Source organism: Phyllostomus discolor, chromosome 9 (genome assembly GCF_004126475.2).
Source record: "Phyllostomus discolor isolate MPI-MPIP mPhyDis1 chromosome 9, mPhyDis1.pri.v3, whole genome shotgun sequence".
Lineage (NCBI taxonomy): Eukaryota > Metazoa > Chordata > Mammalia > Chiroptera > Phyllostomidae > Phyllostomus > Phyllostomus discolor.
This window is the reverse complement of record NC_040911.2, coordinates 72,790,561-72,803,712: the sequence shown is the minus strand read 5'-3', so window position 1 is coordinate 72,803,712 and position 13,152 is coordinate 72,790,561. Positions and strand designations below refer to the sequence as shown.

At 37.6% G+C, this 13,152-nt stretch overlaps 1 protein-coding gene across 1 annotated transcript in view; it reads left to right on the top strand.

The window, feature by feature from the left end:
* The window catches only part of SPTLC3 (serine palmitoyltransferase long chain base subunit 3), a 159,676-nt gene that overhangs the window by 28,908 nt on the left and 117,616 nt on the right, over window positions 1–13,152 (top strand). The window contains exon 2 of the mRNA XM_028524597.2: window positions 6,016–6,198. Within this exon, the coding sequence (XP_028380398.1) occupies window positions 6,016–6,198 (183 nt within the window). The remainder of the gene's footprint in view (window positions 1–6,015; window positions 6,199–13,152) is intronic.

Here is a 13,152-nt window from a genome sequence, read left to right as displayed (position 1 = left end):
CAACATCTGAACTTGTTTACCAATGGGGGGAAAAAGGGTTGGAGTAGCTAATATATAAAGAAGTGGTCCCATCAATATTTCTATGTTTATAATATGTCTCTTTCTGCCTTCTGTGGTCACTAAAGCCTGTAATATACTTCTTTTTTTTTTTTCATCATGCACTGCCTAACTTGCAGAACAGCTTGATAAATCAAGAATTGGACCTTTGACTCAGTTCATTTTCTGGCGTAAACTTTCCCAGATACAAATTTGAATTGTGGTCTGCCCAGACATGTCCTGATACATGATTCCTTGGGAAGGTAAAAAGGTTCTCAGACTTCTTTCAAAGGCTTCTAAGCAAGGATTAGAAGTAAAAGTATTTTAACACAGTTACTGTAGTATGTATTCTTTAAGGTAATACTAGATGTCATAAGAAAAAGGCACCAAACAGAAGTTTATTTCTCACTTATATTAAGTCTAATTGGCAGTGATAGAGTGTTGAAGAGTGAGATGGTCAGGACTTGGCCTCACACAGTTATTCAGGGAACCAGACTAACAAAAAACTCGGCAATCCTTAATATGTGGCTCCTAAGGTTACCTTGGCCATCGGCCTCCAGAAGGCAACAGAGGAAAAAGAGAAAGAGATGGATCATGAGAAAGGCTTTTATGGGCCAGGCATGGTGTGGCACATTTTGCTTCCACCCCTTTCACATTGGTAGAACTCAGTCATGTGGCCACATTGGTCAGCCAGGATTTTGGGAAATGTGGTCCAGCTGAGAGAAAAGGAAAAGGAAAATGGGTTTGACGAACAGTCAGTCTTTGCCACACTGGACAATAAGGTTAAAATATTTGAAATATTTGAAAGGCCTGAGTGACAGATAATGAAAGCTATTATTTTTACAAGTGATCCTTTATTTTCTGTCCTGTTATCAAATGATTTGTCTTTTAAAAATATTATTGTAATACCATGTGTAAATGTAATGATAGTGTTATACAGTGAGGACATCTAGCCTGGACTTTTTTGGAACTTAAAGCCAGAGCTGGGTCTTAAACAGTGGATGTTAAGCAGGGAAATAATATATTAATATGTATGTGGAGTAGAGGAGAGATGAGTTAGCAAAATGAGTGAAAACTGAAGAAATTACGGAAGTGGCAGTATGAGTAAAGGTTTGAGGGGATAAAAATCAGGGTGTAAAAAATCAGGGTGTAAAATTGTTATAGAAAAGACATGTGGTAAGCTACTGTTACTGAATGGACCCCTCTTCCTGGGTTCCCTCTGTACTAGATTCACCTTGCCTGCTCCCCTTAGAAATTATGGCTCTCAATGCCAGAGTTTGGTGAAAAGGAAAGAAACTATTTATTCAAAAGTTATACACACTTAGAGTAATGACTTAATGTCTTTGTTAAAATCCCAAAGTCCCTTAAAACACCCACAAACACACACAGTCCTTCCTTCCCCTTTGCCCTGGCAGGCCAGTCTCAGAACTTGGCAATCAGAAGTTTCGTCCTCCAGAAGAAAAAAACAGAAGTCTGCAGCTCACTTCTCCTGGTTCTTCTCAGTCATCCATGCTTGGCTGGCAGGCCTCCCACCATTCCCAGCACCATCAGCTGTGTGGCCATGATCTATAGTTCTGAATCCAAACCCACGGGTCACCTTCTCATTGGCCACCAGCGAGAGTCCTTTAACCCCTTTCCTTCCCACAATGTCTCTCCTGCACTCTTCCAAACTGCTAAGAGCGAGTTCTGCATGGCTACTACAATCTTGTTTTCCTGTTTCCTAAGCCACATGGTTAAGGGAGCCCCACAATTGCAATGTTCAAACCACAAAACCACATGGTTGCCATACCTGGGTTTAAATCCTGGCACGAATCTTCCTCTGCAGCCCCATTTCCAACTCCTCCCACAATCAGCTACACCTGCCAACATTCCCATTTTTCCAGCTTTTCTAGGCTGCCATAGTAAGTCCAGGCAGGCATGGCCCTGTGGTGTGGAGCAACCATCTCCAAGGTCTCACACAGGTGTCATAACCAGGGGAAGTTGCCTCCCAGTTACATCAGAAGTCACTCCCATCTCCCTGGTTCAAAGCAAGGCCACAGCTACTTACCAAATCTATGAAGCTAACTAGCTGTTATAGATATGTAAAATAACCATTTTTGCATATCAGGTATGAAGCTGACCAACTGTTGATGTGCAAAATAACTCTCAATGGCTCTGCTCCTTGTGTCCCATCCCCCAGTTCAGACTTGTAGGGGTGAGGATATCCTATATTTTATGATTTCTCAACACCCCAAGTTCTGAACCCCATTACAAATCCCTCTTTGGGGGACCCTGGCTGTACCCTATTACAAAATAAAAGCAGTTTGATATTGCTTAAGCTATAAATGGAAAACAGGAAATCGGAGGACTTCAGACAGCATTGTCTCCTATGCTAAAAAACTTAACTTTATGCTGAAAACCAACACTTCTGAATAGAGATTTGTCATGGATTAGGTAAATGTATATAGAAGGTAATAAATACATTTGATACACGTGCTGGGTTTCCCAAAGTTAAGTGAATTTTCTCTTCAGTATTTTAGTAATAGTCAATAAACTGAGTCAATCAGCAAATACTTATTTAGCACCTACCATGTTTGCAATGAGGAGAGAGTGATGAGCAAGAAAGATATTTACCTTGGTTCTCACATTCTAGATTATGTACACTGTGAAGAATACCCAAAAGTTGCAGAGGTATGTAGCCTTTCCATAACCTTGTTTGTTGATGAGCATCTCTAGGGAGCACTCTAGCAACTGAAGATTTGGGTAGTGGGGATGGAGTAAAGAGACCATCCAGAAGGTGGTTACAGTGGCCTAGGAGAAAGTCTGATGAGCATTGCCCCAGATGCTCTCAGTCTATCTTGGGATCTTTCTCTCTATGCATTCCTACTGCCCTTATCCTTCCAGCCCTCTTACTTCCAGCCTTTGGTCAACTGACTTCTTATTCATGAAAGCTTCACACTGCTTCCAACCACTGTTAAATGCATCTTCCTCCCAGTACCCACAATACTGTAAATGTCTCTCTGCTACTATTTGTCAGCCTGTAGTCTATCTGTAAGAACACCCTGTCTTCTGGCAGAGCATTTGGAAAAACAGACACTCAGTAAAGTTTGGTTTAGTGTTGAAATAGTAATAAAATAACAATAAAAATATTTTAGATAGATATAATGCTTGAGCTTTAAGACAATGCAAAAAACTAAATTTTAATTGAAGTTTTCATGTATTAGTATATCTCAGCAATCTGAACAATTTGAGTTAACTGATCATGGGATCTCATAGATAGGAGGTTTCCACCTGGAGTGTATCATGTAGAACATCATTTTCCAGGGTCTGCCTATAAGTTAATATTAATTATACCAGGGGTAAAATCTATATTTCATAAAGCATTTCTAAATACATGACAAGGCTGTGGTTTAAATACTTATATTTTAAAATCCCCAGACAACTTTAAGATATTGAATACTCTTCCAAATAAGGAAGAACTGTGTACTCTCATCATTCTTTTATCACTTCACTTTCATGAGCTTTGGCATTGCTTTATTTGTATAACTTCAACCATATCTAATGACAGTCCAAAGTATTTTAGAAGAGAAATAAATGGCAATTCAAACATTTTAGAGTAAAAGTGGAGAATTCTACTGAGGAAAGAGCTACTTTACATTTTACCTACCTTTAAGAATAATAATTTGTGTGTTCATGTGCTTGTTGGCCATTTTTATATATTTGGACAAATATTTATTCAGATTCTTTGCTCATTTTTAATTGAGTTTTTTGTCTTTTTATTATTGAGCTGCACGTGTTCATTATGTATTCTGGATGCTAAACTATTAGCAGATATATGATTTGCAAACATTTTCTCCAGTACTGTGAGTTATCTTTTCTCTTTCTTAATAGTATCCTCTGAAGCACAAAAACTTCTAAATTGGGTGAAGTGCAACTTATCTGTTTTATCATTTGTGCTTTTGGTGTCGTATCTAAGAAGGTTTTGCCTAACTCAAGATCATGAATACTTACTTCTATATTTTCTTCTGAGAGTTTTACTGCTTTAGCTCTGACATTGAGGTCTATGATGTATTCTCAGTTCATTTTTGTGCATGTTGTGAAGGAGGAGTCCAGTTTTCTTGTGAGAGTTCCCACATACAATGGTCTTTCTCAGCCATCACCAACCACTCTTTCTTCTTCAACCTCCCATTTTTTCCTCTCTTCTCCTTGCTCTTTCCTAGTGCACCCTCATTCTCCCATTTCTTTCTATGTGTAAGATTGTCCAGGGCTCTATACATATTCTTTCTCTTCCTTTCCAAAATTTGTTTAAAAGCAGCATAATCCATTCTAACAGTTTCATCTATCATCCCTATTCAGATTCAATGAAGACCATTAACATTTCATGAGTTCTTACTCTATGGCAGGTGCCTTGCATATATTACTTGCTCCATTAATTTTCAAAACAACCTTTATTAGCTCCATGTTACACTTGAGGCATTCGAGGGCAGGGTCATAAAATGAAAGTGCCTGGATTTGAACCCAGGCAGTCTCACTCCCATGCAAGTGCTCTCTACCTTTATGCTATATCTCCCATCAAGACTAGGCTCCAATTCTACACTTTTCAGGACTCCAGTTCTGATCACCTGATGTGATGTGGTCCTTCCATCTGTGTGACTCTTATGACATTTACTTTTTGTCCTATATCATGGTCATTTACATTCACTCTGCTCCCATACCCCCATATTTCATTATCCTATCATGTCCTCTAGATTCATCCATGTTGTTGCAAAAGGCAGGATTTCCTTTCTTTAATGGATAAATAATATTCTTGTGTGTTTGTGTATAACATTTTCTTTAAGTCAGCCATCAGTGGGTACTTAGATTGTTTCTGTATCTTGTTTACTGTGAATAATGCTGCAATAAATATGGGAATGTAAATATTTCCTCAAGATACTTATTTAATGTTGTATGGATATATACTCAGAAATGGGGTTTTTATTTTTTAATTTTTTGAAGCAACTTCATGCTGTTTTCCACAATGATTGTACCAATTTATATTCCCACCAATAGTTCACAAGAGTTTCCTTTTCTCCACACACTTGCTAACATTTGTTATTTCTTGTTTTTTTGTTTTTTATGATAGCCATCCTAACAGGCATGAGGTGATATCTCATTATTCACAATTGCATTATTCAATGCAATTTAGATTTCTCTGATGATTAGTGATGTTTAAGTACCTTTGATGTACCTGTTGGCTATTTGTATGTCTTCTTTGGGAAAATGTCTATCTGTTCTGATCCTTTGCCCATTTTTTAATTGGGTTATTTAGTTTTTTAGTTGTATGAGTTTCTTATATATTTTGGATATTAACCCCTTATCAGGTATATGGTTTGCAAATATTGTCTCTTATTCCTAGGTTGTTTTTAAATTTTGTTGATTGTTTTCTTTGCTGTGCAGAAGTTTTTAGTTTGATGTAATCCTACTTATTTATTTTTGCTTTTAAAGGCCAAGCCAATTGTCATATAGAGAATTCCATACTGTGGATTATCTGATTGTTTCTTCATGAAGCAATTTACCATGTTCCTCTATCCTGATATTACTTGTGAAATGGAAATTAGATATAAGAGCTTGACTAAATTCTGCCGAAATGTTTCATTGATATATTGAATATTACAATATAATAAGATCGCAAAGTGTCTAATTGTTCCAACATTTGTTATGGAATTTTATCACCTGGTTAAGGTAGTAACCCCGGGTTTGTGATTATGTAGTAACCTGTGCGTGATACTGTGTCATCTTATAAAAACCCAATTCCTCATTAACTGTTCACTTATGGATTTAACATCTGATGAGAATTTTTACATTAATCAATTATTTCTTTAGGGGGTTGTAGAATAAAAAATATTCTGATTTCCTTTTCGATGATCTATTTCCAAATAGCTAAAAGTCCAAAATTTTAAGTATCATACTTTATTGTAATTGGTAGAGTGCTAACCTTTGATTTTCTTTTTGTGTTTTCAGCAAAATGGGAAGCCACATTTTTACAAGCCAATTGTTGAATCCTTTGAGGAAGCACCTCTTCACGTTATGGTTTTCACTTACATGGGATATGGAATTGGAACCCTCTTTGGCTATCTCAGAGACTTTTTGAGAAACTGGGGAATAGAAAAATGCAATGCAGCTGTAGAGCGAGAAGAACAAAAAGTATGTATACGCATCTCCCTGGATCTTTGTCAATGCTATTCCTCTCTAAACTATCCTCAGAAGCGGTGACACATGCACAGATCCTAAAAAGGGTGAGGAGCTCAGGAACAACTCAGGGTAAATGTTATTTATTTTCACTCCTAGACCCTACCCGCTATGTGTTCACAGACTTGTTTTTACAAATATTTATTGAGTGACCTACTATTTACCAGATACTGAACTAAGATTTTTTCCATATATTACCATATTTAATTTATATAACAACCTATGAGATAGATGTTACAATACCATTTTAGAGAATTTTTCAAATCATAATGTAAGAACAAGGCACATGGATGGGACTGTATACTCTGGTCTTCTAGTTGTAGAGAAAAGTATACCTAAATGAAGTGTGAAATTTTTATTTCATGTAGATCAGGGCTTCTCAACTTAGGTGCTATTGATATTTTGGATTGGATAATTTTTTGGTGTGGGAGGCTGCCCTGTGCATCATAGAATTTTTAATAGCATCCCTGGCCTCTACCCACTAGATGCCATTAGCTCTCTCCCACACACTTGTGGCAATTAAAAATGCCTCCAGACATTGCCAAATGTCTTATGGACTACAAAATGACCTTTGTTTTAGAAGCACTGATCTAAATATTTTCAATAGTTAACCTATAAAAGTGTATATCATCTTCTTTTCACATAGAGCTAACAGAATCAACCTGAAAAATATTCAGAGATAGGCAAAGAGCCTGCATTTTGTTAACATGATTCTCAAACTGGTTCAAATGATTTATGATGCTAGGAATCTTTTTTGCCTAAAATTTTATTTGGAATACTATGAGTGTGGGCATAGATTATTCGACATGGTGGAGCCATAAACACATCTAAGCAAAGCTAAGTGAGACACGAATTTCAATGCAATGAGAGAACCTCAAATCCTATAACTTAGCAACAGTACCTATGATAAGATAAACACTCATTATAATAATACTTCCATGAACAAATCATGTGGGGTATTTTTTTGGAATTGCCTTGTCAAATGTATCAACTTCAGAAGAAAATTGGGCCCAGGTTCATTATTACAATTACTTCTACCTTTAGCGAGTATATGAGCACATGCTCCATACCAGGTAATGGGTGCTAACAAACATTAAAGACAGGTCCTGCCATCAGAGAATTTGAAGTCTGATGTGCAAAAACAGACTCATGAGCAAAACATTTGACAAAAAGTGATGATGGGGAGGAGTGTGATAATGGGAAGCAGAAATTTGGGTTCTATGATTCTCCTAGGATGTCAAGAAGGCATGATATTGGGGCTTGAATGGTTAGCAGGAATTTGCCTAGTGAGCAAGAGTACAAAGAATGACATTCTCAGAAAAGGGCATTGCTCATGCCAAGGTATTCATTAACTCATCAATCAAGTCAGATTCTCTTTCAGCATGTATTTTGTGCCAAATATAGTTCTGCAATTAGGGATACAAGAATAACAAAGGTAGATATGATTTTTACCCTCAGAGAGCTAACCATAAAAAAGCAATTGCAATGGAAGTTCATAAGAGTTACCACAGAGGTAGTAAGAGGATGTCAAGAGAGCTAAAAATGAGAAATATCTAAACCAAACTTGGTGGTCAGTAAAGGCTTTTGGGAGGAAGTGAAAGTTAAATTGAGATTGGAAGACTGAAGAATAAGTAGTAAAGCAAAGGAGAAGGCAAACTGGGAGTGATGGAGCCTTCAGGGAGAGGAAGCATGGTGCAAAATGGTCCAGAGGTAAGAGAAAACATTGTACATTCAAAGAACTAAGATACTCCAATGACTGAAGTGTTGTGAGAGTGGTGGCATATGGCAAGAAGATTGTTTGAGAGGCAAGTAGGGGCCAAACCATAATGAGTTTTTGTAAGCCATGGATATTTGGTATAAGAACAATGGTGAGGCATTGAAAGGTTTCAGGCAGAGGAATGTAGATTTGAAGATTATAAAGATCATGTTCACTATCCTATGAAAAAGGGATTACAGAAAGATAACACAAAGACCAAAGAAACTGGTTAAAAGGCTGATGCAGAAATCCAGGTTAAAAAATATTCTAGATGAGTACTTGGGCTGAGATTGTGTTAGCAATAATTGTCATGGTGATAACAGACAGGACCAAGAGATGTTTAAGAAGACAGAGATGAATGATGTGAATTGAGAAATTATAGATTGAAGACCACACTTAGGCTTATGACTTGTACAACTGAGTAGAAAGAAAGTGGTGCAATTCATTGAAATGGGAAATAGAGGAGGACAATCCAGTTGGAGGGGCAGAGTGAGTGGTCAACTCTTTTTTTGACAAGTTGAGTTTGAAGAATTGGCAGCTAGATACAGAGGTCCAAACCTCAGGAGAAAAGTCTCAGATGGATATTCGGGCATTTTCAGTATATCTTGGGCATATCAACATTAATCAGACCCACAGATATAGATGAGACCTCCCAAGGAAAGTTTATAGAGACAAAAAAAAGAGGAATCGTGAGAAGAGAACAAGTAACTTCAGAGAATTTAATAGATGTTAGAGATGGAATTCCAATTGAAGACTAGAAGCAAAGTAACAATAGAAAAACCTTATAATGGTTTAGGAAAGAGATAATTTGTGCTTGAACTGGGGAAGAGGTAGATGGAATGAAAAAAAGGGAACCAATTATAGAGATATTTAGGAGATAAAATCAGCAAGTCTTGAAATAAGTACAGAAAATAACATAGTGGGAAGAATGCCAAATTTCTACTTTGGTCAGACATGAGGACAGTAGTGGCATATCCATCAGAATGAAATGGTCTTATTTTGGCAAAAAGATGGTCAGAGACAGTTTTGAGAATATAAAGATTTTAATGGTAAAGGAGATCGAAGCAGTTAAATCAAACGGGAAAAAGTCCAGCAGGCTCCCAGAGAATTATGCAGGTTTCCCAGGTCCCAGCAGAGTTGATAATGAAACTGGGAAATTGGGAAAAAGCACATTCTTATTGGCTACTCTCACAGGGATCTATCTCCACAGCCTACACCTGATACCAGCTGGTCTGTTCTAGAAAGGCTTATCAGCAATCTGCCTGCACTCTGGGTAGATGTAATATGCACAGTAAATCAGCATATTCTGGAATATTTGCTGAAAAAAGGGTCAGTCAAATGTAAATTTCTCAGGTGTGGCATCTCTTGGAAGGCTTAGGTTTCAGATCTGCCATCTATTTTCTAACCTGTTTCAATATTTTTGCTCTATCAACCCAGAGTGACTAGTTGTTTTGGTTTTTATAAAATATTTCTTACACTTCAAACAGAACATATTTACATACATGCAAGTGGGTTGTCAGCGCAGCGGATGACTGAGATGCAGAGGGCAGGTTGAGGGCAGGAAGGCTATGGAGTAGAGAGTGAAGAAGCAAGATGGTGCAGGTGAACTGTGATGCAGTCCCAGCAGAGGCCTCTGTGGATCCCAGAGGGTGCTCAGGAGATGGGAGGACCCTTCAGAAGCATTGAGGCAAGGGGATTGGTAGATGGGAACTGCCACCAGAGGGGAATTTGACCTTCATTAAGCTGTCAGCTTCAACAATCCCAGCAGCAGGGCGGAAAGGGTGCTTTAGTCCTGAACAAGGGGAGAGGAGCAGTGCATAGTAGCCTGTCTGTAATACCCTGTCTATCACTATTTGACACCTGTCAAGTGCAAAAACCACTTGAACCAATTCTCAGGGGAAAGACATCATCACATCAACAAATCAGTGTGTTGTATCTCTTTACAAAATAAATAATTTCCCACCCACTTGATCTCTCTGAAGTAGGCAGCATCAGTCAATTAACTCACCTTAGTAGATATTCCTTTTATATGCATACTTTTTCAAATTTTTCTTCCTTTTGAGCCCCCTTGGAGGTTTAGAAGCTTTCAGAATAACAGGTACTAATAAACTACAATGGCTGCAATCACTACATACCTTTTTATGGAACTAGTTCACTATACACTCTATCTCCAGTCTGGCCTTCATCCTTTTAATGCTGCCCCCCACCATGAACTTCTGGCACTATTCTTGCTCTGTGTTAATAAGCTACCTGAGGCACATCTTAAAGTCCCTGGCTGGAAACATGGAGTATATTGCTTTTCAACAACCCCTGGCTCTTTTAGCAGAAATAAGCATTATTCTATTCTAAAAGCTGGTCACTGAGAGTAGAGATTGTCCCATAAGACAAACCAGCCATGCACAAAATGACACCATGAAAGAAAGCACGTCTAGAAAGTGGTGGTGGACAAGAGTTACTATGTTTTTTAAAAAAATCATAAATGGATGTTTTTATTTTTATTATACTCTTTGAATCTGTTCATTTTTTAATGTTTTAATCTTATTTTTAATAAAATTATATATACTTAAGGTGTACAACATGATATTTTTACACACATAGTAAAATGTGTATAAAAATGCAGTCAAACTAATGGACATGTCCATCTCCCTTCTTTTTTCTTAATCAGAAATGAGCATTTATTAATCCAGTTTCTTTATTTTCTCTCTCACTGGGATGACTTCTGGCATACCAAAGTTATCCATTTAAACTAAAGGGTTGCCCCAAATTTAGAATCTCTTTTTTCTGTTTTGATTTCTAGCCCGAACTCCCTGAAACTGATACCAAAGCCTGAAGGCTCTGATAAAACTTTTTCTGAATTACTTTATTACTGATTAATTAGCATAAATTAAGTGAAAAGAATACAAAAATCAAAATCTCTTTTCCAGAGAGTACTAAAAACATCCCCAGCCCAGGGCCCTGGTACCTCCCATAGACTCCACCAGCAATCAGAAAGCACTGGCAAGGAAAAGAACACAGATAGAAGGGGGGTTTTTTAGTTGTTTTTTTTTAATCCTCACCTGAGGCTATGTTTTCATTGATTTTAGAGAGGAAGGGAGAGAGAGAAAGAGAGAAGCTTCGATGTGAGAAGCATCGATCTGTTGCCTCCAGTACACTCCCTGACAAGGGATTGAACCCATAAGCCTAGGTATGTGCCCTGACCAGGAATCAAACCCACAGCCTTTTGGTGCATGGGATAACAATCCAACCAATTGACCCATCCAGCCAGGGCAATACAAGTTTTAAATATGTTTGCTTAATTTCTCCTTTTAACTCTTAATTTTTGGGAAACCATGTCTTTTTTAAAAAAATCAAAGGCAACTTTAGAGTTGAATTGCAATTTATTAAAGATGATAAATTACCCTAGATGATTACTCTCTCAATTATGTAATGGCCCAACTTCTCAAAACCAAAAAGATGTTAGCAAATATAATCAAATAAACATCAAGCGTCATCAGAAATTTAAAACTTTCTCTGGCTGGCGTAGCTCAGTGGATTGAGTGCAGGCTACGAACTAGTGTTGCAGGTTCGATTCCCAGTCAGGGCACATGCCTGGGTTGCAGGCCACAGCCCCCAGCAACTGCACATTGATGTTTCTCTCTCTCTCTCTTTCTCCCTCCCTTCCCTCTCTAAAAATAAATAAATAGAATCTTTTAAAAAAAACTTTCATGCATAGTCACATTTCTCAGTTCTTATGGTTTATTAACAGGTTCATCAAGATTCATTCTAATGACAACAAACTGTTGTTATAAAACATCTTAATTTGAATTTTGTGTTCACACTAGATCCAGATATACCTCAGTGCCCCAGCAAGTAAATCCCTTTTTACTTGGGATTTCCAGCCCATCCTCAGATATTTTTACTTCCACATAAGAGAAAGAGGGTTCAACAAGTTGTAGCTATAGGAATTTTTAAGACCCATCTCCAAATGGTCACATGAATAAAAATTTATTGTTTTGCATCCTGATGCAACAGCCTGATTCTCCCAAAGACTTTCTTCTGAGAAATTTTTAAAGTATATTTTATTGATTATGCTATTACTGTTACCCCAGTGTTTTTCTCCCCTTTCTCCCCATCCTCCCTGCACCACCCTCCACCCTCCAGCATTTCGCCACCCCCCTTAGTTCATGTCCATGGCTTGTACATATATGTTCTTCGGTTTCTCTATTTCCTATACTATTCTTAACCTTGCCCTGTCTATTTTGTGTGTATCTATTGTGCTTCTTATTCCCTGTACTTTTTCCATCCATTCTCCCCCTCCCCACTGATCATCCTCCATGTGATCTCCATTTCTGTGATTCTGTTCCTGTTCTAGTTGTTTGCTTAGTTTGTTTTTGTTTTTTAGGCTCAGTTGTTGATAGTTGTGAGTTTGTTGTCATTTTAATGTTCATAGTTTTTGATCTTCTATTTCTTAGATAAGTCCCTTTAACATTTTATATAATAATGGCTTGGTGATGATGAACTCCTTTAATTTGACCTTATCTGAGAAGCACTTTATCTGCTCTTCCATTCTAAATGTTAGCTTTGCTGGATAGAGTAATCTTGGATGTAGGTCCTTGCCTTTCATGACTTTGAATACTTCTTTCCAGCCCCTTCTTCTCTGCAAGGTTTCTTTTGAGAAATCAGCTAATAGTCTTATGAGAACTCCTTTGTAGGTAACTCTCTCATTTTGTCTTGCTGCTTTTAAGATTCTCTCCTTATCTTTAATCTTGGCTAATGTAATTATGGTGTGCCTTGTTGTGTTCCTCCTTGGGTCCAATTTCTTTGGGACTCTCTGGGCTTCCTGGACTTCCTGGAAGTCTATTTCCTTTGCCAGATTGGGGAAGTTTTCCTTCATTATTTGTTCAAGTAAGTTTTCAGTTTCTTGCTCTTCCTTTTCTCCTTCTGACACACCCATCATTCAGATGTTGGAACACTTAAAGTTTTCCCATCCTCTCCTAAGCATCTCTTTATTTTTTTTTGCATTCTTCTTTCTTCCTTCTGTTCTGGTTGGATGCTTATTTCTTCCTTTTGTTTGAAATCATTGATTTGAGTCCCAGTTTCCTTCCCTTCACTGTTTGTTCCCTGTATATTTTGCTTTATTTCATTTCGTGTAGCCTTCATTTCTTCCTTCATTT